General features: G+C 29.8%; 1 protein-coding gene across 1 annotated transcript; it reads right to left on the bottom strand.

The window, feature by feature from the left end:
• Nucleotides 1-2,266: 2,266 nt before the first annotated feature.
• Nucleotides 2,267-25,591, bottom strand: LOC129976763 (uncharacterized). Its single transcript, XM_056090500.1, has 6 exons — nt 25,437-25,591; nt 13,988-14,068; nt 10,756-10,897; nt 8,934-9,069; nt 6,970-7,536; nt 2,267-2,462 (listed from the first exon to the last, which is right to left on the bottom strand). Exons 2-6 carry the CDS (start codon nt 14,064-14,066, stop codon nt 2,397-2,399), a joined length of 990 nt encoding a protein of 329 aa, XP_055946475.1. The 5' UTR covers nt 14,067-14,068; nt 25,437-25,591; the 3' UTR covers nt 2,267-2,396.
• Between the last annotated feature and the right edge of the window lie 755 nt (nt 25,592-26,346).

Below are 26,346 nucleotides of genomic sequence, written 5' to 3'. Positions count from 1 at the left end.
ATTGACTAAAGTTCGATAATTAACAAATGTTTGAGTTCGTTATTAAAAATTTAATTACAAAAATATATAAAAAATATTTTATATAGTGTTGTGCTTGCTGCGTCACAAAATATGCATTATAAATTGAGAGTTTGCCATACTTTTTTAAGCTGATATATGCCTTTATATGCATCTCAGCTTATTTCAGTACCATTCTGTTCAATTTCAATATAAACTTCTTTCTTCAATTATATGATGTTATGTGTTCCTAATAGTCTGAGCTTTACTTTTTGCTGATAATATCAATTTGTTTATTGTTCTTTATTTATTACTTTTACTTACAATTTTAAAGAATATTATATTTATTTTGCCATGAAAGTATCCAAAATTGGAGAATGTTAGTATACTCCAGTGAATGTCGAGACACATTATCAAACGACTATTTGAATACTGACGTACACTGGGGAATATCAACATTTGCTAGATATTATTTTTTTAGCAATAGTATATATGATCTAAAATTAATTGTTTAAACCATGTTGTTATCTTGCAATTAAATTATTTAATTCCTTTTTGCCAGATTTTCTTTTATGAATACAAATCTAGAATCCTAACTACGTTCAGAGAGCTTTCTGCAAATTAAAAAGTATATATGAATTGCCATGTTGCCAAAGTAGCTTTGTTATATTTTATTTGACCAAGTATTTATTAATGTATTTTTTCCATTATAACCTACTTTATTGTTATTTAGTTGATATTCTGTTCTTATTGCTAATCATTCTAGAGATAACAGATATTGATTCAATTTATATCATACATTTTTCTGTGCATTTTTTTTCTTCAGCATACTATTTTTTCAATAAAGAAATAAGCTTTTAGTTTTCACGTTAGATTTTTTTGTTATAAATTTAAACTCTTGTCATAAATTTTCTTTATATATATTGTAAATTTATTTATTTTTGTGTAATATGTTATGTTGTTTATTTTTATATTGTTATTGTTTTTATTATATGTTTTAATTACACTCTGTATAGCCAAGTTAAAATATTTGCATATGTCACAGAATCACATGTCATTGATGATAGTATTTATTCATATGGCTGCCATTAAAGAATTATGTACATTTTAGTATGTTTTTTGATTTTGTGTATATATCTTACATTTCCAAATATATACTGAATCAGTCTGATGTAAATTCATCATAATTTCTAAATATATATATATATATATATATATATATTGCACACTTTGATATACAAATAACTTATAAAAGTAGGAATGTATCCTAAAAGCAAGATGGATCTCAGAAATATCATTATCTTTTTTAAAAAAATTAGTTAAAATAAAGTGAGAAAAAGTCAGAAAAGATAATAATTTGCACATTGTTAAAAAAATAAGATTATGTTACCTTTTTTTTAATTTGTAGGATTCGTCAAGAGGTATTTTGTACATAAACTTTTTGAAAGGAAATAGCATTAATTGAATTTCAATGTAAAAAGCAAGAGATATTTAAATGATTGTTATTTCCAAATAACAGTAATTATGAACCCGGTTGCAAATTCTCTACAAAATAATGGAAGGGGCTCTGTATTAGTGACAATTTTATTAAAGTCTTAAAGAACTAAATAACCAATATTTTAATCTTTTTTTACTAAATAAATTGTCAGCTTTCGTATAGTGTTAATTCATGTTAATGTTATTTGATGCTTGCATTGAAAAAATAAAATTATTTTTAAGACAAAATATTCTTGAAAATGCATTAAACTCAATAATCATTATTCCTTATATAGATTTTATTCATTTATTTTTTTACTTTAATAATTATAATTTATTATAATTATTTATTATAATTATGATAATTAGAACATTGATATAAAATAATTGAATTGCAATATATTTTATGAAAGTAGTCATAAGCAAAGCAAAAACAATTATTTTTTAAATCTTCAAAAATTTTAGGAGAAAAACACGAGGCTGAATTTACAATAATGTGTATATTTCATAATTCAAAATCTATCCTGCTGTGGAGTATAAAATGCAAAATTATACTTTATAAAATTTATATGTCCCTGACATAAAATTAACATAATTTACACATATCAGAAAATAAATAAAAAATTGGTTATAAAGCTTAATTTTTTTCACAAAGAAAAAAAACAATTAAATTTTTTTTTAAGTAAATCTTTTGATAAATTTTCTTTTTACTAGTATATATTTTAAAAGTACAATGGCTATGTATTTAAATACCTTTTACATTTAAATGAGATAAATACAACAGTAGTCTGAATAGAATGAATTAAAATACACATTCTAAATATGTGTAGTTGTAATTTTTATTCACAAATTTCTACAGATGACTTAATTGCAACACTTCACAATTAAAGAACACTGATATCTTTTCTTTATATATATATATATTACTTTGCAAAGCTTGCAGTCTTCCATGTCCATCTGGATTGATAAGGATTCATTTCATATCTCTCCTGAAATGACAAATCATTATTAATCAAAGCTTTAACTTAATCATTAATAAAACACTTTATAGGCTTAATGTCAAATAAATTATGCCTTTTGTGATAACACTTCTGATTAATTGTAATGAGCTGTAGTCTCATAGTATTGCCTGTGACCACTGGTGAATTTAAGCATTAAATGACCATAGGCAGTCAATTATTATAATGTCCCTCTTTTAATAAACTATTCAATTTAATTTCACATTTTTTTACATAATCATTGGAGTTAATGATTTATTTTCGGTTAAATTTTTTTTACATACATTTGTAAAAATGTATGTGTTTTTATTTATTACTAATCGCCTTTGGTGATCACTTAGTTGGGGCACTGGGATATTGGGTGTATTTAATTTCAGTTAAATTGTTTAGATATAATATTATGTCGATGATTCCATCAAATTGTCGGACATTAAAGTCATGCTATTTAATTGTCTTGCATATGCTCTGTTCATTTTTACATGAACTTTTCTAAAAGAGATTTGCATATTAAAACATCATAGTGACATTAAAAACGTAAGTGTTTGGTTCCTATGTTTTCTAAATTTCGCGGTATTGTAATTTCACTTTTTTAATCGTCTAGTGTACTACAGCAGATATTAAGCATAATACTCCTTTAGCTTTCAACAATGGAAATAAATCAAGTTATTAAATATTTGATGTAACAATGAAAAGGGTTTGTATTTCAAGCTAAAAATATAATCTATAGTTGAAAATTAGCAAAAATATAATCTATTGTTGAAAATTAGCAAAAATATATATAAAAGACTGAAAAAAAAATGAAAAATTTGCATGACTATTAAATTATTAATAATATTTTTTTCTTCTCTCGTTTACAAAACATGGAAAAAGTATTATAATCGTCAAAAAATTCGAACTCCAGATTTTGACAAGTTTTCACTTTTTAAACATCCCCGAGTTCGGAAAACGCATTTTTGGCATTATGCCTTTGAACGTTTTAAATCAAAAACGTTTTGAACTAGACTGATGAAATTTAGTAAATAATCTTCAAACCAAATTTGCATATTTCTATCAAATTGTAATCGAAATTCATTTCGGGGAAGTGAGGCTGTCCGAATATAAGACAATACGATATTTATTAAACAAACAGAGCTAGATGGATAAAATTTGGTGCACGCTCGGCACCTTGAATTTTTTCAAAGATGAACACGTTCTGTCAAAAAGAGATGTTGTGGGTCAGAAAGGAATATCATATCATTGACCAAAATTTGAAAGAAAGATTTCGAAATTAATACGCACGCAAATTGAATTGAGTGTCCATAGTGAAAAAGAGTCTCGGATTAGATGAACGGGTTCTGAAATACTTGCATGGAAATGTAACTCTATGCGAAGCACCAGATTGGGGGAACAGGGAACATAACATATGTATCGCATGCATAAGAACGGTTCTTTTTAAATATCATTGGAACGGTGAAAGAACTCTTATTTTGTTTCTTTATTTTTTGTTATTCGACACGAGCCGCTTTTTTGCGTATTGATGTTTTTTATCTGCATTATTACCAAATGGCCTGTTAAAGATTTCAAGCACACATCACAGATTTGAAAACTGAGGACAGATGCATATACATTCTAGATCTTGTCACAACCCAACAAAAATTCCCTAGTGATACACAATTTGGAAATCCTTGCCTGCAGACTATGGAAAAATTATGCAAATAGAGTCAATTACCTTAAACTAAAATGAGAGGAATAGTGATGACTTCTACTAGTTCAGAAACATTTGCAATTTCCTTAATCTTGTGAAAAATGAACGGAGAGAACCATTGATGAAAGAGGATGAAAGGGGAGAGCCATGAAATAAGACTGAACGAAACGATAAATTTGTAAAGCAAAAGCTTACATTTGTTCGATGATTTTCTGTTTCAACTCGTGAGTTGACACAGAATAATGCTGGCGATTTCAGCTTTATTGATAACAGCTTTGAAGAGGAAATCAAATATTAATTTGAAGTAGTATTCATTGATCTAGATTATTATTTTTTATTTTATTTTTGGAATGAACTTCTGATCTTGAAACTATCAATTATAAACTTTTAGAGGCATATTGCCCCCCACTTTCAGTAGCTTTTTTAGGAGAGTTTTTTTTTTTTTTTTTTAGTTTTAATTATGTTAATAACCCGTTTGAAAGCAACCTTAAGGCTATTCTCGGACGGACCTCGTAATTTTCAGCCACGGCTAGATGGCGAAAAAGACACCTGGGCTGGCATTCCCTTTACAAATTTCCACACCATACAAGCGGGCGGACGTTTGGAGCACGACTTCATATTTAATGTGCACCATGTCTCCATATACGGCGACTCTAGCTCCAACTCCAAAGCCGAAACCTTACTACTAGGCCCCCGCAGCCAGAGTGGGAGTGATATGAGTTAGAAGAAAAAAATTATGGCACCTATCTTCTGGCTGTGCTTTTATATGTCTTATTTGAAAACAGGTGCATTATATTTATTCAAAAATTGATAGACCAAAGTGAATTTTAACAATTAATTGCATGTGTAGTTGAGCTGGGTGTTGGAGATTCCACTCTTAACCAGGGTTGGATTAATAAACAGGCAAAGTAGATAACTGCCTAAGTGCCCCGCAGTTCCTAAAAACTAAATGACATGCAGTTTTTTTAAAAAAAATTTTTATTTGTGTGTGTGTGTGTGTGTGTGTGTGTGTGTGTGTGTGTGTGTGTGTGTGTGTGTGTGTGTGTGTGTGTGTGTGTGTGTGTGTGAGTTTACAAGTGACGTATGATAGATCTTGTTCAAATAATAACTAAGACCACTTAAAATTTCAATTGAAACATAACTCTAACAGCATTCCTAATTTATTTCCTTTTGGAAGTTTTAAAATTCGAACAAAATATATTGCTTTATAATTTAAATGCCCAATCTTGTAATTAAACAGTATCTAAATTTGTTTAAATTTAGATACTGTTAGATTTCTTGTTATATTTCTTCGTTGTTTTATTTCAAATTACTTATAAATTTTAATTTTGAGTTCTTTTTATCGGCCAAATAGCAAGTAACTGAAAGCAATTTTCCTGTAAGTGATCAGAAATTAAAGGATTTTTTTTTATGTAGTTTTTTTTTTTAATTTACTGCTTAAAACTGCTTATATGGAGATTAAATTATTAATCAATAAAAAAAATTAATTTGTGAAGATGGGAAAGAGAGGAAAGGAGAGACGTGTTTTCATTGCCTAGACGGCTTAATCTGGCTGTACGCTTAGCGAAATTCTGTAATTGGCCAGTTTTTCTTCACAGTTCTCCTAACAGACGATAAGTTAATTTATAAGTTTTGTTCTAAGTGTAAGACAGCTTACTTCAATAAGCTGACTTTGTTTGAATAATGGAGATGAGTTAATTGCCCCATAAATAGTAGCTAAATCAAATTTCTGCTTCAGATTCAGTATGGTCCCTATGTTTAATAGAAGATTCCACATTTCATTATTTTTCATGAATCCTTTACTCTTGAGCGTGGCTAAGTCCTTTTAAGAGGATTTTGTTGTTTGAGGGATTTTGTAAGCCAAACACCATGAACGCTTTTCAATTTAAAGTACATCGCATATAAAATTAACGACATAACCTTTGACTTACATACTTATCTAAACTTTGAATAAAATGATATATCTAATTTGGGACATTTACTGCCATTTCAGTCTATAGGAAAGAGTAAGGGGCAGGACATAAAAGTAAAGGGTAAGTCAGCCCAGATAATTTTACTTTGACTTAATTACTTGACCAGCATAGTCTTATTTAGCTTTTGAGCTCCTAAAATGTATCAACTTATCTGCCTTGATTTAGCTACAAATGTTAAGCTTCAAATATTTGGTCCCATGCTTAAATCTGAATAGTCAATTGTAAGGAAAAAGAAATAAGGTTTATCTAAAAGCCGGAACACCTATCAGAAAACACTTTGTAGTTCATATCAAAACAATATTTTTTGCCACTCAATGTGTGCAATGAAAGGAGGAAAACAAAACTGGAGTATGAATAATTTGTTACTGTTAAGAAGAAAAAAATTAATCGAATTTTTTCATTTTCATATTTGTCAATTAAATGTCTCAAATGAAGATAAATTTTTGCTTTCATTTCGCTTTCTAATGTCGAAGAATCAAATCTTTCTCTCTCTGACTTTTAGTGTTTTCATGAAATCAATATACAGATACGCAGTCCAATTTGGAATAAAGAATCGCAATTAAAACTTGGTTACATAGGGACAATTGCTGGAAGTAGTTCTAGACCATGTGACTCCAATGAAATTTATCTGACAATCTGACAAGCGCAGAATGGAAAAAAGAAGAAATAGTAGTGATTCTCTTCTTTTTCCCTTTGCATCCCCCCCATACTGACTTTTTCCTTGGGGATTTGCACTTGCGGAATGTGACTCTCAATTGGCGATGAAAATCAGTTAATATCACGTGCCCCTATTAAGACCAAAGAGTCAATAAATCCCTTCTGTAAGAAAAAGCAAACATACCTTTATGCTGTCGCTTTTAAACACCTCATCTTTATAAGGGGCTCTTCTCTGTTCTTCCTGGCTAGTATCCTTGGGCGCTTCTGTCGATGGAGGTGGCAAAGCGAAGGCTGGTTCTTCAGTTGCACGAGGTTTCATTTCATACATGGGGGGCTTGGTGACCGGTGGCTCGACTTCATGTACCGGAGGCTTAGCTGCAACTTGTTCAATTTCATGGTCTTCGATTTTACTAGTAGAAGGTTCAATTTCATGGTACTCGATTTTACTTGCAGAAGGTTCAATTTCATGGATCTGAGTCTTACTTGTAAGTACTCCGATTTCATGGACTTGGGTTTTACTTGCAAGTGGTTTCTTCTCATGGACTGGGGGTTCAGTTGTGAGAGGTTTAAATTCATAAACATCAGCTTCTGAAGTCGTGACCTCGACTGGAGGAGGACGCTTGGATCGAACATTCAACAGTCCTCCTTGAGGGAGCTGCCCAGAATGTGACAGGCCTTGGTGCATTGCGGTTAATAATTGGTCAATGTTTGGCCGGACAATATGCTCCAGTTTCTTAAGGTCTTGAATTGACTGCAAGATACAATGGATATTACATTAAATAATGTAAATATTTGTAATAATGTAAATATTTGTTTAAAAAATAACTTTGTTTTGTATTTAAATATTATTTCTGTTTTCAAATTTAATCTTCAGCTACAAATATCTTATATTCGTCAAAAAGGATTTATGATGCAGTATAATATTTCTTATTTAAGAAATCATCAGAAAAAGGTCAAAAAAGCGAAACAACGAAAAGACAAAGGAAACATCCGAAAAATTTTTGATCAATACTCCTAGAGATTATTGATAAATCAAAGGATTTACGAAAAATGCTTGAATTTTCTGGACTTTTCCGAAATAATCTTGACGTATTCGGAATTATAAGGGAATGAAATTGAAGAATCCTTATGTCAATTATGTAAATATTTTATATAATATATTTTTTATTTCTTAGTCATATTTTATTTTTTAAAAAATGACATAAAGGGTCTAATGTTTTGTTTTAATCACGTTCTTCCAGACTGGTGCTTAAGTCCTTATACACCTAAGTTCCTCTCTCTGCAAGTTAATAGAAATAATCATATTATGCTCCGGATGCTAATTACATTAACTAGCCAATGACGAGTAGAATAATAAAGATAAGTGACAATCGGGGTATAATATGATTCGCATCAATCCCTTAAAGAAGGTCAATATCAGGGATATAGTTTTATTTTTTTCTCCTTTGCCATTTTTTTTTTTGGTAAAATTAACATAAACTTAGTAAGGTTTTGTCTCTATTGTGATCCTTAAGACTAGTGCCCAGGATATTTATACTTCCATTTGCCACCCCCTCAGCCAAAACGATGTCCAAAGAGACCAAAATAATCATATTATGGCTCATCTGTCTTTTACGATAAATTACCAATTATCAGTGATGATTGATGTAACAACGACGATATGTGACATCAGGGGTATAATATGACTATTTTGCTTCCATTTCTCATCAGTGGGATCGAAAGGTCGCTGATGTCAGGGGTTTAGTAAATTTTATTCGTTTTTTAATCCTACCTTATTTCAAAAAACTCACATAAACGAAAAATGCTTTCAGTCCATGCTCTTAGACTGCCTCCATTTGCATCTCGTTCGCAACGCTTTTTCCAGTGATGACCATTGGATTCAAAATAATCTTATAATGCCTCGGACGCCACATACATTTGTTAGGATACTATCGGAACTGTAATCATTCTTAGTTGATTTCCATGGCAACACCATTCAAAGCAATCGTGTGACTGAATTGTGGAAGTCACTTTTCACATTGTGAGGAATATTTTCAACTATAGACCTACTTATAAAATATCTAATATTTCAATTTTGTTTCCAAAAAAGTAAAGTAAACCTTTATATTGTCACTGCTGTCATGAAAAATGACTCAAGAATTATTTTACCTTCTCAATGTCTTCCACGGAAACTTCGGTGCTGCCTCTTTCCAGGCGTGTTTGAAGAGTTTGGAGTCTAGTAATGACAGAATCTAGCTGCGGTTTAAAACTGGCTATTGCTTCTTTGGGCAGCGAGTGTCTGTTTCTGAAAGATGGTTAAAAAATAAACAGAATCTATCTCAGCTCACTTTCTTTTCATTTTGCAATAAGAATTTTACAGGAATCAATATCATTTTTTATATTAAAAATAACAAGTAAAAAAAAAGTTCTGCAGACCCAACAACAGGTCTACATTCATCAATTATTTTTTTCATATGAAAGCTTATGACCCTTAGATAAGTCATCAGCGATCACCTGCCCTTATTTTCGAGAAATATTACAAATAAAATATTAAACAGTCTCCAGTTTCAACAATTGGATCGATTTCGTTACATTGCATAGCTAATCGATCGGAATTCTCCATATTTACTGTACAATTTAAAGTATTATTTTCATTTGGATTACAAGATGTAGCTCATCAACTGTGGTCGACATTACTTGGTATAAATAGGGTGGACGAATAAATGGTAGCCGTAGGAGGCTAGTTATTTTGAAGTTAATTTATTTTAAGAGTTTTATAGTATATTTTTACTGAGCTTGAGATCCCCTTCCCAGAGCCAGAAAAATTGATTTTTTGGAATAATGACTACTTGTCTATGAACATCATAATTCTAAAACGCTTTGAGCTAGATGGATTAAATTGAATAAGTGGTATTACAATATCAAATTTGTACATGTCTATCAAATTTAAAAGGAGCTCCATTAGTAAGAAATTTTTAAGTTTAACTGTCCTTGTGCATTAGCTCATGATAACACGGAAAGACAAAGATGGATAAATTTCGTTTCGCTGTTAGTATATCTGTATCTGTATATTGCTAGTATATTTGTTAGATCTGTATCCAGTTTTGAGCTAAATACCTCAATGGGTTAAAGATCTGTACATTTACATGCATTTAAAAGTGATAACTCAAAAATGCAGCGATTTAAAAAAAATTAAATTTGGTGGTTTCGATACAAAAATTGCAGTTCAGTATCAAATTTGGTGTCAATTGGTTGACAAAATTAACACATCTAAAACACTAATATTAACCTTTGTAATTAAGCAGTGCTCACTGGCGAACTTTTAAGCGATCTGTCTCAAGTAGCAAGAGTGGTAGCCAAATCATTAGCCAATGATCGCAATGGTCGGGTAAACCTCTTTGGTCGACGATTTTTTGCTGCTTGAGGTAGGTTCAACATTTGCAATGCCGAAAAATGTGGATCCAATCTTTGTTATTCAACCGTAAAACTTCAATTTTTTAATGAAAAGTCTTGGGAAATCTGGTTTAATAGTCCCATACACTGTCTGGAACTATTGCCAGATTATTTGCCTTGAAAAATTTGTCTTGGAGTTTATATGATCTCTTTATGTGCCCCCTGGTACGATGGCGGATTTCCGATTAGACAGACTAGGCAGCTAGGTTGACCTAGGGCCGCAGCATTCAGGTAGATTAAAAATTTAATTAGTCTAGTCGCCAAATCAATTTCCAGAAAGTAGATATTCTTTGAATTATAAAATATAATAATGTTATTAAAACTTTTTAAAGTGCGATTATAAAGATTAATAAAGTTAAATAAAAGTTTCGTTATCCGTAATGTAGGCAAAAGGGCTATCTGGCGAATCTTAACAATCAAATGTACCCCAAGGATTAATAATGCCTATATCGTTCTTTCATTTTACACTCTACGAAACAATCCTTTCCCCGTCGGATTTTATTGTTGTGAGATAGTAAATTACAAAAAAACTTCTTACTTGTTGTGTACGTGCTTCCTTGCCAGATGTATGAGAGACACAATGGGATGATCTTCCAACTGTGAAAGTTCATACTCCAACATCTGGGGATCTTCATATTCCGGAATTTCATACAGCATGGAACTCAATGAGTCATCTAATCCTAAAATATTTTTAAATGATTGCACTCACTGTTTCTGAATTCAGATGCGCTATGAAATGGAGGTTATACTTATTTGTCATGTGCTTAAATGTTAGATCAACAAGAAGTTACATCATATTTGCTTTTCATGTGTCTAAAATCTAATATGAGGGTAAAGTACTGATAAAGTCCATATAATAATTTTTTTAGATTACTGTCTTGTTACCTAAATTTGAGTTATATAAAAAAATAAGTTGTAAAAATAGAGATTAGGTTCCAAAATTTAGCTGTTGTTTCGGTCCCACTTGTTTTAATATATATCTTACCGAGGGTAAATGACAAAAAATAAGTTACACTTTTTCGTAGTTAACGCTGTTTTGATGCAACTTAGACAAAATGATTTGGCTTTAATGTATGAAGATAGGATGTCTTCTTGGAGGACTTTTAGAGGAAAAGAGCCTATATTTTTATTTCTCCTAGATAAAAAGGAAGAGGAAGAACCAGAAAACGTCGGCAGTCTAACCACCCGCAACAGCAATACGATATTAAAGCGCACATTGATGTACCAATTTTTAAATAAGGTTGACAAAGACCGTTAGTTAGTCAAAACGTATTGTTATAATAATGTGATCAAAAAGTGCCTTAAAATCATTTTTGTGAAACCGTTTCAGAGTTCGAAGCGAATTTTCCTTTTTCGAATTAAAGGACTAAAAAGTTACCATTAAGAGGTAATTTCAATAATGCAAATAAGAAAAATCCATTCAGTGATATATCAGGTGAATATGGAGATCTTAGAGCCGTATTTGTTGAATTTTTGGTTAAATACTCAGGAATAATAATTGTATTTTGAGAATGCATGTGAACGCTGCAAAACCAATGAATCAGTTACATTTTAGGCCATTTTCGAAGAATTGTATCATGCAAATAATGTGAAACAGTTAAATAATAATCTTTATTGATTTTCTGGCCTGTTAATAGGAATTCGTTATGCATAAACTTTGACAATCAAAGAAAATAGTATTGCCTTAATTTTTGAAGGATTTTGTAATGATCTTTCCGTGCTTTATCTTTTAAGTGTCATTAGCGTGATAGTTGAGCCGGTTTTTGTATCCGAAACAAATATCGAAATTTCGTCAAAGTAATAATGCATTTTAGAAAGGAATCGTTTTAAGAAAATATCTCTCGGACCAGGACATGACAACTGAGCAAATTCTTGTTTTTTGGAACAAATTCAAAGTTCTTTGAATAACTCAAGAAGCGATGCATCGCAACCTTAAGTGATCATTTAAAATTTCTGGATAGAATTCTAACGATCTAGAAAGTTATTCAATAATATCTTTTATTATCAAGCGACGATCACCAAGCTCCAGTTCTCTGACCTTATTATTTTGATTATTAATAGAAGTGGATCTACAACGGCTTTTTGTCATCTGTGTCTTATTGATATAAGCTTTTTATATCAATAGAATACTATCATTTCTAATAAAAAAAATTCTTTGAAAGGGTTTCCCCCCCCCCCATTTTTAATGCTTTTTTAACAGAAATTTCGTTGCGAAAGCAATATGTAATGCATATTCTTTGTTTTAGTAACTTTCGCCATGTTGAAAAATCAACAGAGTAAAAAGTCTTATCTTATTAAAAACAAATTTATATTCAGACGATGAAACGAAATAAATTCCTGACTGTTACGAAATATTTATATAAATCTTAAAAATGTTTGATAAAAGTTGGCAGACGATATCTGCTTTAGAATTATCTTAAATAAACATTCCGGTACTTTTTGATTACAATAATATTTTTATAACTAAGAAATATTTTTATTAAAGTTATATTCATCAGAATTTTGATTTATTAAAATTTATTAAACAATATTTTCTTCGTCATTGCTATAAAGAACTCTAAACATTTGGCATTTTTCTTTTGACAATATATATTCAATATATTATATAACTCATACTCACAAAAGTTTGCAGATTGTTAGTTGTAATGGTGACTCAATGCACTACGAATTTAATTTGAAACTTTTTTAAGGTTTTATAATGTTTTGAATGATTTTTCACAAGAATTTATCAGTAATATCATTGACTAATGACTGATGGAAAAAAAAAAATCTGTTCTCAATCGAACAAAGTAAGCAAATCGTTGATCAAGAAATTTGGTTTATATTTTTGATATTTTGCAGAATTTTGAGAATTTTTTTAAAAAAATTAGTCATTTAAACTAAATCTTCTGCATTAAAATTTTTATTACATTTTTGTAAAAAAATTTGAGTTGATAATTCGAAAATTTTAAACACACGAGCGATCAAAATAACTTTATAAATTGTTTAAAATTAAATATTGTCTTGAATGCAAAGATTTTCTTCGCCGATTAGCTGATATTCTGCTGGGAGAAGTTTTATATATTCACTGATTTAGCAAGAAGCTAAGAGTTTCTTCGTTCGAATAGAAGTTTCATTTGTTTGCGGCTTTGTCAAGAAGCAAAAATAAGAAAACAAAAAGCGTAGAATTTACTTTTATAATTTCAATTCTAATAATTTTAATTTGCAAACTACTTTAGTGGGGCTTATTTTTAAAAAAAGATAAAATATAATAAAGTATGTTATTAATATCCAACATAATCAAAATTGAAATTAAATTCGATTCTTTTTGGAATTGTCCTTATTATATAAACTCTAAAATGGCAAAAAAAGTCGGGAAGACATTTCTACCATCCAATGAAAAGCAAGTAAACTGTTCATGAAGCCAATAAGGTTGCTGAACTAGAATAATATATCTTACATCACAATATTTTATAAAAATATTGCCTTTAATTCATTTTTTAGGGCGTCTTTATTTTCAATATTTATTTTGAATTTTATCGTCTGCAGTTTACTAGACGCAAATGTAGAAAAATAAACTGCAAAATAAGTATTATTTTTACTTGTTTTTTATAGCTTTATTTTATATAGTTGTAATGATTTTTCGGGCGTTTTTTATATCACGGAAAATGCTATGCAAGATTTTTGCTAGTCAAGGATTAATAAAACCTCAGTAATCATTAAAATTTCTCCTGCACAAATTATGCAAAAATTTATAAAAATGCTAAAATTTACGAGAATGCAAATCTTACCTAGCATCATCGAATCTGGCTGTCGCAAAACGGCAGCTGTCGACAGTTGCAGCAGCGATAATAGCAATATCGCAATCATGACTGAAATTATAAAATAAATAAAATTAAAAATTAAAAAAGATAAGAATTACTTTATACAAGACGCAACAGATATAATAACTAGTGGGGGAATTCTCCCCTCGATTCTTTCATATACTAATGTAATACGATGAGGTTTATGTACACCATAATATATAATAAAAAATAACCGAACATAGATTTATATCTTCGTTCATATCAATTGAGATGCAATTGTATCATATAGAACTTATAATTACTATTTGGAGTCAAGAATATATACAAAATTTCATTTATCTAAGTTGTATTTTCATGATATCACTTTTACATTTTCTCAAATGTACAAGCGAAAAAACGGTGAACGTTTCGATTTATTTGCTACAAAATTTTAATTAATTCTAATGATAGAGCTATTTACTAAATTTCAGCCATGAAACTATCTCCGTTTTTGAATTATTGTGTTTGTAAGCACAGAAAAGATTTAGGATAGGCAGACAAAAAAGCTTTCTTGTGAGGAATATTATTCAAAAGTTAAAGGAAATACCCGCATTTTTGGCGTTAATGCCCCATATCGAATTTCACTCTTGCAGCTGGTTAAATTTGCAATCTTTAATTATTTATTATTATTACGATTTCTTTTAATTTTTCAAAAAAACAAACAGAAAGATGAAATTCCATTTTTTTTTTTTTTTTTTTTTTTTTTTTGGAAGGACTAGAAACATGGAGATTTAAAAAAAAAAACATCTAGGAAGAATTGTTTTTGGCGATTACTATTCTTTCTCTTTGTATAAAAAAGTGACAAAACATTAAAAATATTTTAATCCTCTCGCTGCGTATCCCGCGATTTTCACGGGCAGCGTAGAAGTAGCAAAATATGAGCAGCCCGCGATTTTCACGGGGATGCATTTTCCCATCTGTTTAGCTGTGTAACCCGTTCTTTTCCCGTTCTATGAGTCATTTCGGCTTTTCTGGTTTCACTCAGATATGGATTAACAGATAGTGTTAATTGTCCATGGTTCTGCGAAATATGCAAGCATATTTTGCAGCATTTTGCGGGCTCTTTTCAAAACTCAAAGATGTCTGGCAGGAAACGTTTCGCAACTTTCGAACCTATTTTGAAAAAAGAATTATGCAGCTAGAGGGTTAAGAAAATGTATAAGAATATTAATTCCTTAACTCTTTATTCTCACTATTACTATTATTGTTTTATCTCTTACTATTATTATTTCTCATTATGTAATTAGCCATCAACTTCCGTTTCAGGAATATGCTGTCTCACTGATTCAATTAAGAATTCACGGAATACTTGAGGTAATCGGCTCCCATTTGTTTCAAATGCAACTTCGCTTGAAATGTTAGAAGAAGGGAATCTGCGCAGCATTTCATTGAGTTGCGTTGCATTTTCTTCCAGTTGACCTGACCGTAAAATCGCTTCACAACTTTAAAGTTGAAATTAAATCATTCATAGCGCTATAATTCGATATAAAAATCAAATATTTTTGTATCAAATTATAGCGCTATGAATGATTGAATTTCAACTTTAAATTTGTGAAGCGATATTTCAATGTCTCTGAGATGTACGAGTACGAAAATTAAGAGCTTAACATAGAATTTATTTTACAGTCAGGTCAATTCGAAGAATATGCTACGCAATTCAACAAAATGCTGCGCAGATTCCTTTCCTCTAACATTTCAAGCGAAGTTTTATTTGAGACAAATGAGAGCCGATTATGGTTGTAGAAATGATTTGTGAAATATTTAATTAAGGAAAAAAAGAATAGAAGCAAATTGTGTACGCTACTCAAATTTATTTAGTGTTGAATGTATGAATGCATAAAACATTACTGAATAAAATATAAAAGAAATGCCTTACATGTGGTTAATGCCTAGTTTAAAAACATTTCGTTAAATGAATTGTTCTTTTTTAAATCAAGTTTAAGTATAAAAATTTACAAAAATTAATTCAAATATCATTTGATGGAATCTTGAAAATGTATTATCCTCCACTTAATGAAAATAAACGTGTGTGTGAGCGTTGATGCTGTATAGGAAAGATCATTTGACCTATAGTTTCGAACATATATATATAATTATAATAGCACATATATACTTTGGAGAATAAATATCCGTACATTGGAGCAATTTTTAAAAGATATTTAATTAGAATTTTAAAGGATTAAAAATGAAGTAGCATTTTGACGTTTACTTGCATTTTGAAAATATTACAGTATAAAAACTATTTTTATAACATCTTAAAATTCAAAAAATTATCTTCTCAGTGATACCTATTATTTTATGATATATATATTTCTATTTTTATAAAAATATTTTAAGTATATTTTTCAGCAATTAATTTAATACTAATTGCCTTTCGCGAGCAGCCAGTTCGCCGGATTAATGCTCGCCAAAATTTTTAAATCAATATTTTTAGTTGATTTTTCTCTTAATAGCTTCTCTAATAAAATATTTTTAAATTTCAAATTTTGGAAGACATGTAACAATCATACCTCTTTAAAATTATCTTTCGCCGTTCTGTTCATTTTACTATGAATCTCTCTAATTTTTTTGTCAGTACATGTGAAATTTGAGTTTAAAATTGAAGATGAAGAGATTAAATTGCAATTCAAACAAAAACATTTTCTTCTGAAGTCAAATATGTTTTTTTAAAAAAAAATATGAGCATAGCAAATACAGTCGTTCTGCATTGAAGTCATATGTATACCACAAGATATTTTTCATAATTTATTCCCTGATTCATCATAAAATTCAGGTTTTAGTTTTATTATCAAAGAAATTTAAATAACATAAATAATAATATTTTCTTTTCTTTCAGTCAATAAATGTGATTATGAAGTATAAATTTTATGTAATTCCTTTGTTCCTAAGGAATCCCATTCGGTAAAATATTCTTAATCCTCATTTTTTTTAATTAAAATATGTTTCAATCTTCCTGCAATCAAATTCGACGAGTTCGAATATCAATCAATAATTCAATAATATATTGCCCTTAAATACTACAGAATTAATGATATTGTTACGGAAATTCCGCTAAAATCGACGGGTTCGCTGAAGTGAATGTATGGTGACACAGTCAGCAAATCTCAATAACAAATAATGGCGTTTATTAACACGAAGGCAAAAAATACACAGACGACAAAAAACAGCCGAAACAAGCAATACACAGCAGCACTGACAACAATATAGCAGCCCACAAGTTGAAATCAGAAGTAAATAACCGCAATAGTACACAAAGTAACCAGGCAGAACTCAGTAGGAAGAGAAAATCCACGCATCTATCTACTAAGGTGTTCCCTGTATGCCTGCTATGCTCCACTGCCTCCTTGCTTTAGCTGTACTCAACTGCATACTGCATACTATACGATTGGCTACTCAACATGCTGCTTCAATACTTGTATCCAAGACTCGGTGTACAGCTCAAATCTCAATTCACTAATCTCTTGAGTTCCACTCAATGAAAATCCGCTTCGGTGGATAAATCCAATTAATTTGTCGCCGACAACTCAGACTAACCATATGACTGACTCCGGCTTGGTCTGCTGGTCTTTTATAGCTTCCAGAGCAGAGCGTAGAAGAATATCGAACAATCAATATAATTTTCCTCCTATTGAACATTTGAATATTTCAGTATCACTCGTTTTGTCGCCAAACGGTCCCCAAGTTTGTCACCCAGGTCGAGGGAGTCATTAAATCCAAAAACCGATCCTATAAAAATCCGATCAGCATCCAATAAGGCTCTCTGTAAAACTATCTTTCCTATGATGGAGCTAACTGTACCAAGAAGCAACTTTACAGATTCGTAACAATATATTTAGTTATTTCAAAAGTTCAAATATAATTTTTTTTCTCTTACGCTTATCTTTCTAGAAAATACGATATTTCAGGTTTATTTCTTGGAGAATGATAAAAATTATACGTTTCTAGGTTAAGTTTGCAGTAAGAGTAAACTTAAACTTTAAGATTGAGCTTTTTTCAATGCGAGACAACACATTTATAAAGTAATTTTTCCCATGCTTGCGTTAAATGCTCTCGCAGATCAAATTTTATTCTTATTTTTGTGAGATAAATTTTTGAAAAATATCCTTAAAATGTATTTTTTAAAAATTTGAATCAGGATTGGAGCTTAATTTATATGTTAAAAAAATTGGTATTATTGAAAAGATAATTTTTTGAATTTTAAGTTGATATAAAAATAATTATTATACTTTTTTCGGATATCGGGGAAAAATGTCAAAATTTTACTTAATTTCTTATTAACTTAAATTTTGAGAAATGTTTCGAGGTGGCCATTACCACTTTTCAAAGTATTTATGTGCGAAGTTCGGTAAATCTAAGTCAAATTGTCTATTTTGTAGAGCATTAACACAACACACACATCTTTATTATAAAAAAGATAAAATTAAAATTGACCTGCATGAAAATAATTAACTTTTATCATCGTATTACCATCACGTTGAAAAAAGATGAATTAAAATACTGAATTAATTCTCACTCAAACTATAGTTAGAAAAGTGTAATTGTTAGCACATATTTATTAAATGAAATAATCATGTAACATAATATTTACTACAATAATATATACAATAAAATATTTTCGAACCATTTAAAAAATTTATATTATTGATTGAATAATTCTGTATTAGTTAAAACATATCTGGTATATATATATATATATATATATATATATATATATATATATATATATATATATATATATATATATATACATGTAACATTATTTGTTGTGAAGCAGAATGCAGTTTGAAGACAGTTAAGATACTTTTTACATTTTCAAATTCTTTTTAATCGATCGGGAAAGCATAATTATTTACAAGAAGGCGCGGACAAGGCAACGTCCACCACAGTGCGACACAAAAGCGGAAGTGGGGAAGAAGCGAGAAATAAATTATCTCTCGTCTTATATAACCTGAGATTTTGATAGGGAAAATGTTTCTTCATAGTGCTAATATATTATTAAGATTCTGATAGGGATTTCTGACGCATGTCAATCACATGTAAGGGAAACACAGGGATCTCTTAAGAAAGAATGTGCTTACTGGACAGTTTTTAACCCTTCACGCCGAGCGTGTGAAAGTGTTGGCTTTTAGCCGATTCAGCAATTTTATAAAGCTTCTCTTAAATTAATTAAGTAGAGAAAGTGGAATTGGATCACGAAATAAGAGAATATTTTAGAATGAAGTTACTATGGGTTAAATTAAGATAAAATCTTTGAAATTAATTAAGTTGAAATTAAAGTTTAAAATATCATTACATACATATACATGATATCCACTCTAATCAGAACACAACGGCTAATTTCTAAACCGTAGGTAACAGGCGCATACATTTAAATAAGGAAAACGGTTTAAATAAAGAAAATAATTATATTTTTTTATGTAGTTTGAATCAACCAATATTTTGATGAATTACGAATTTTAAATTTTTTGACAGAATTTCAGTACAATGAATCATATTAAATAAAACTAGCCGCCTTTGGCAAACAGCTTGTTAGTCTAAATTATTGACTTTTTAGGAGTGCAATGATTAATATGGAATGAATTTTTGATTTCAGTGTAGTATTTTATATGACTAAAAACAGGAATTTAATTTAATCAGTCTACTATAAATTACTGAGTGCACTATAAAATGTGTATAAAGCGGAAGTGAAAATTCTACTTCCTGAGGCATTGTCCATAGAAAGCAATGTTTAATCGTAATTTTAAAACTGGCAAAAGTCCGCGATTGAGTATTTTTATGTTTGAATATGAATGATAATATCCTCATCCATAGAACAGGATAGTATCATAACATTGTTCCAGATCGAAACCAAAGTAATTTTTTTTTTAAAGAAGTTCTAAAAAAAATTTAAAAAATTGTATGGAAATGAAATTACTATCATCAAAAAGATAATTTTTGGGATAAAACCGGAGATTCGAATATCAGATTCTCGTCAATGAGGAAAAATCTTGCCAAACCCAATAACTTCGCCGTCATGTACCCGATTCTCCAATTTTTTTTTTAATTTTAAGATAATGCAAAAACCTCCGATAAATATCTATCGGTGGTGGCACTTCATTGACCATCTCGAAGCAAAATATGAGAATGAATTCCTAGAATTTTCCCTAGATTGTGTTTCCTAAAATGTTGAAACTGCTGCTTGTTTTAAAGTAATAATATCCAAAGCTTCATAACTCGGTCAGATTTAATTGTAGAAGGTTGAAACGTTCCTTTATTTAAAATTTAATAGCGTGATGAATGTGTTACTGAATATTATTGATAGGACTGAAGGAATATATAAAATTTAAATTTCATAATTTTTTCAGCAATGCATTTACAGACTGAAACAAAATAAAATATTGTTTTAATCATTTAAAACCCTTTTCAAATTAACACTGGAAACTGAATTTCTTTGTTGTATCAGATATATTTTTATTTAATAATCCGTTGAATTACTGCTTAATTTATAGGGAAAAAAATTCGTTAGTATACATAGGAGTCGGATACTTAACGGTTCTATTTTCTGTACAAGTGTGGTTTCAGTAAAAAGAGAAATTAGTATAAGATGAAATTCAATCACTACCATTTCAACTTAAAAACTCATATTTTAGGGAAGATGGTAGAAGACCAGAGAAATATATAATAAAGGTTTAGTATCTCTAAAATAGTGTTTGTGTTTTATCGTGTTCACAGACAGACGGGTATAACTCTAAAACTGTGTTTATTGGGTCTCAGTGAGATCTGAGATTTGACGATGTGTCAAAACTTAAATTCGAATTTTCTTAATTACAAGAACACATAATTTTTTATTAGTAACATTCAAATTTCATTTACTCCCATCATTGCGCTTTTAAGATATCACTTGAACTCACAAACTGTCGAGCAGTCAACCTTTGATGGACAGGGTTCAAAATATGACCCGTATCTACACTGTATATGTTAAAATTTTGTACTAAATTTTCTTCTTTGTACTTCTCGCCATTTTGTACTTATTGTACTCATTTTCATACAGATAGACAAATAGAAAAATTTCCTGTGATTGGATTTCCTACAAAATTTGATAGTAATCTACAAATTTGGTGCAGGTATGGATGTCTGGATCAGGTATGGATGTCTACCTAGCTCAAATTATTATGCTTATAGACAGACATAATTTCGAAGATGTGTCTTTCGGATTCATTAATAGTCATATTACTGACTCTCCGATACGCTCGAAGGCACACGGATAAAGAATACTAAATGACCGGGCCGTCGCAACAGCAACATTGGCGGGAACTGTGGTTGAGTCTTAAGGGCCATCACCGGTCACGGTACAATCCTTCCCGAAGGAAGTACATCCCGTCATCGATGGAAGGAGCCCTATCCCCCACCTATTTATGTCGAGATCCAAGCATTATACCGAAAGCAACTCATCCTCATTTCGAGGTGCCCCCCCCCCCGGTGGTTTCGGATTCAGGTATATCCGAAACTTTCAGATTCGGATTCAGCAATATCTGACCCCAATTTGAAATTTCGCCAATATTTAAAAACTGGTTTTTTTTTTCTTGAATTTAAAAAGATTCAAAAATTAATTATTAAACATTTGCACACTTTCTCTTCAAATTTTGAATCGAATAAAAGTAGTTCATTCTTTAGAATTGTGTTAATGTTACTGATTAAAACTTGTATTTTTTCCAATAAACAGAATTTGATTTTTCAGGGTTCCTGATAGATATATATAAACACTTTTTCCTAATTTAAATTCTTCTATATTTTAGAGTTTATCTGTTCTAATTTTATCAAGCGTCGAAAATTAAACTATATTTATCCATTTATTGTATTTTGCAAAACAAAGTTGGATTTTATGATTTAATAATTTTTTAAAAATATTTTAAATAAAATAATAAATTAAGAAAATTACGCTGTCTGGCATACTACTACAAATTTAACAGACAGGAGTAAATATGGAAATAGTTCTATGAATACACAAAGAAGTAAAATAATAATGCGAAGTTCTTTAGGATATATAAATTATTTTTTTAGGATATATAAAAATATGTTAAATTAGAGTTGATTTCCGTAATTTTTTCTAAATTCACCAGCAATAGACATCTTAATACATTCTTATTTTAAAATTCTTTTGTCAAAAATATCTAAATTTTTCAGCAATTCATCTATATCTAAATTTCTTAATTTAAAGGATTATTTTGATTTATCTATAAGCATTATCTATTTATCTATAATTTCTTATTTTGTTAAAATTTCAAACCAAATCCAGCTTAAATAAAAGATTTTAATGATACATTTGATAAAACTTAATATATAAGTTAGACTTGTTTTTCATAATAAATCAAATCTAGGAAACTAAAGAGATTTTCAACGGTTAAATTTAACGCGGCCACCAATTTAAGTTGCACTTATTTTCCATCATAAAATCAAATACGATTTACTGAAAGAATTTCGGATTATTTTCATTCAACTACAAACCTTAATTTACACTTATTGTCTATCACAAAACAAATACAATTTTTTGAAATTATATTTCAATAATTGCATTTGATGCAACCATAAACTGTAATTTGCATTTTTTCTTTCTCGTATATATACTATAGTGAAAGTGTGAAAACCGTCAAGAAATTCGAACTCGAGATTTTAACGAATTCCAACGCCTGAGTTTAAAAGACACGTTTTTTGTAAATGTTCTTCTGTTTGTCTGAGACAAAATTAATTCAAAAATAATTTGAGCTAAACGGTTGAGATTTGGTACATGTTCTTTTCCGCACATTTGCCGATTTCTATCAAATTTTGAGCAAAATCTATTCAGAGTAAGTCTGTCTATCCGACGGTTCGGATATAAGTTTGCACGATAATTACAAAATGTTGAGCTAAATCTATTTGGGGATGACGCCTGTCGGTCTGTACTTAAACACGTAAACGCGATAACTCAAAAGCGCAGTAACTTAAAGATACAAAATTTGTGGCTGCAAGTGTAATTTGTGTCAAGTTTAGGTTCTATCGGTTGTGAAAAACGTGTCACAAAGTCAAATTCGATTTTTGTATACTATTAACACATACCAGGGATTAATCACCAAATAACTCGCCAAGGATGATACGACAGATTCAGTAAAAATGCTAACTTCACGCCAAAAGGTAATATTTCATATCTACTATACGCCAATGCCGTATAAGGCGTTCTCTAGCATGAGAGTGCTCGAGTAAGTTTTGTAGAGACCTCCCTCTCTAGTTTTATTATTAGAATGAATCCAATTCTATTTATTGAAAGGATTTCAGGAGATTAATTAATGCAAACATAAACCTTAATTTATTCTTATTTTCTATTTCAAAGCAAATCCAGCATATGATTTTCAAAGATTGCATTTGATGTAACCATGAATCTTAGTTTGTATTTTATATCTTTCTAAATCACAAATCAAATTTAGCTAAATGAAAATATTTTCAAGTATTAAACTCGATGTAGCAATAAACAAAGTCTGTCCTTATTATCGATTATAAATAAAAAATTAGCTTCAACGTACTGAAGGCAGTTTATGACACAACTGGTATTAAACTCGATGTAACCATAAACACAAGCCTACCCTTATTATATATTGCCTTCAAATCCAACATATTGAAGACACTTTACGACATAATTAATATTAAACTCGATATAACCATAAACACAAGTTTTCTCTTATTATCTATTATAAATAACAAATCAAATTCAACTTATTGAAGGCAATTTATGACACGACTAGTATTAAACTCGACGTAGCCATAAACAACACAGGCTTGACATAAACTATCTTTTATAAATCTATATCTATACTTATAATAAAGCTCAATGTGTGTGTGTGTGTGTTGGCGCTCTACAGGCCAGGTCATTTGACATACAGCTATCAAATTTGGTACATGTATACCTTAGAGGTCGGGAATGTGCACCTGGGGTCCCTTTTTTTGAAATTTTAATTAGAATTTTAATTATTAATTAAAAACTAACTTTCCCGCCAAAAAAATCTTCCATTTTCCCCACCGCCAACTTTTCCGCCAAAAAAATCTTCCATTTTCCCCACCGCCAAATGAGTAAGGCTTCAGTTTTCTTTTTCTCCCAACAGTAATGAGGCTAGGGTTAACAGTTTTCGGCGGATTATTTTAAACGATTCTGTTTATTTTCTTAATGTTTTATGCATTTAAAATTAAACATTGTTAATTAATCCATGTTTCAGATTCATTCTGTAGTACTTTTGAATTAAAATAACACAGAATAAAGGAAATTAAAAATGTATAATCTGCATAACGTTACCCCAACTGGCGTAGAAAAATTCACGCATTTGAGTTAACGTAACTGGCGAAGAAAATTCACGCATGCGCATTGTTTTCTGATTGTTGACATACAACCAACGGATGATTTAAATTATTTTTAGGTTAGTTGCATGCTTTTGTAAGTAAATTGTATTTATGGTAGTTATATATTTTTTGTATATGCTTATAGTTTTAAAATACATCGTTTTTTAAGTAGTTTTTTTAAACCTGTTTTCGATGATTTAAATTATTTTTAGGTTAATTGCATGCTTTTGTAATAAAATTGTATTTATGTTAGTTATATATTTTTTTGTATATACTTATAGTTTTAAGTACATAGATTTTTAAGTAGTTTTTATAAACATGTTTTCGACAGATTATTTTAAACGATTCATTTTATTTTCTTAGTGTTTGATGCATTTAAAATGAAACATTGTTAATTAATCTATCTGTTCATGATGAATCTGAGAAATTTTTGTTGACAAATTCTTGAGATATTACATAAATTAAGAAAGATATTCTTTAGTGACCATAAAGTTTAAACGCTCAGTGACTCTATTATCAGTAATCATATTATTAAAAAAAAATGCTTTGTTTCAGTAAAAAATATTATTATATTAATTGCAGATTAATCATTTACACTTTAATTTAAAGCATAATTTCTACGAGGGGTAACAGAAAATGAGAGAGATACATACTACGCTATGACTGAAGGCCTTTATAATATTATGAGTGAATTATATGACTATAAAAATTTGAAGTTTTAAAATATTTTGCTGAAGAATCTATTAAAGTTGGAATTGCGTAAAATATTTAATGGTACGACCGGAGTATTCCGGTTCAACCTATTTGATTATTAAAATTTAAACGAACATTAAGATTGGCGAACCTGCTGGTCGCCAAAGGCGGCTAGTAACAAATAAAATTCAACTTAGTGTAGGTAGTTTATGACACAACCTTTATTTTCTATTTTAAATAACAAATCAAATTCAACTTATTGAAGGCACTTTATGACACAACTAGTATTAAACTCGATGTAACCACAAACACAAGCCTACCTTTATTAACTATTATTAATAAAAAATCAAATTCAACTTACTGAATGGCAGTTTATGACACAACTACAATCTTGTAAGGCGTTGGTTTTATCACTTAATAAAATAATCCTCTTCTTGAATCGTATGGCGTTGTATCTGTTATGAGAGGCTTCGCATTAACCATAGGGCGGATGAACAGCAAAAGCGTGAAATAAATATTTGCTGATCAGCAGGTGTCATCACCCCCAAAATTGCTTTTTACGTACAGAAAGCAGTAATTTTACGTCGTGTACCAAGAATGATTCAATGCCAGCTATGCATAACTCGATTACTGAGTCACATGGAAAAGTGCGTTCATCTTATTAATGTCGTGATTCCAGAAAAGTCGAGACCACAGGTCTTTTTATTCATGTTTGATAGCTGTAGATTGATATTGTTGTTCCAGACCGTGTCAAACTTATGGTTTACCTGAAAAAATGAGATTCGAATTAAAATGAAAATGATAATAATTTACACATACCTGAATAAGAAAACTGAAATCTTCCTTATGAAGTAACGATTACTGAAGTAAAATTCATATTAAAATAAATAATATAATTAATTTTATTATATTGCATATTTTAATTCAACCAATTGTTTTTATTTGTGGGGAAACTGTTCATTTCTAACAGAGATTGTTAGCACATTATTTGAGCGTTTTTAATAGAATACATAAAAAAATCGTTTGGCTTTAATTTGGTTAATTATTTTTATAAACATTATTTGATCATATTTCGACTTATCGTCTGCTATTATGAAGTTTTCTTTCATTCCATAGTGGCATTTATAAGTTTATTGGAGAGATTTCTAAATTTTTGTCCTTCTGAATTGAAATGTCCAATAAAAGCCATCCAAAGCGAAACAAAATCTTCGAATAATATTATTCTAAAGAAAAAATATGATTATTACAAATACAAGAAAACCACGTTAAAA

The sequence above is a fragment of the Argiope bruennichi genome, chromosome 7 (assembly GCF_947563725.1).
Source record: "Argiope bruennichi chromosome 7, qqArgBrue1.1, whole genome shotgun sequence".
NCBI lineage: Eukaryota > Metazoa > Arthropoda > Arachnida > Araneae > Araneidae > Argiope > Argiope bruennichi.
Note: the sequence above shows the minus strand (reverse complement) of the source record. Positions and strands in the feature narration are given on the sequence as shown.

Excerpts from the sequence above, each read along its gene's own strand:
- LOC129976763 (XM_056090500.1), bottom strand. The coding sequence starts at position 14,066 with ATGATTGCGATATTGCTATTATCGCTGCTGCAACTGTCGACAGCTGCC. Across the intron at positions 7,537-8,933 it reads CCGTGGAAGACATTGAGAAG|TCAATTCAAGACCTTAAGAA; the intron begins GTAAAATAATTC and ends TGTATCTTGCAG. Across the intron at positions 2,463-6,969 it reads TTAAAAGCGACAGCATAAAG|GAGAGATATGAAATGAATCC; the intron begins GTATGTTTGCTT and ends TTGTCATTTCAG.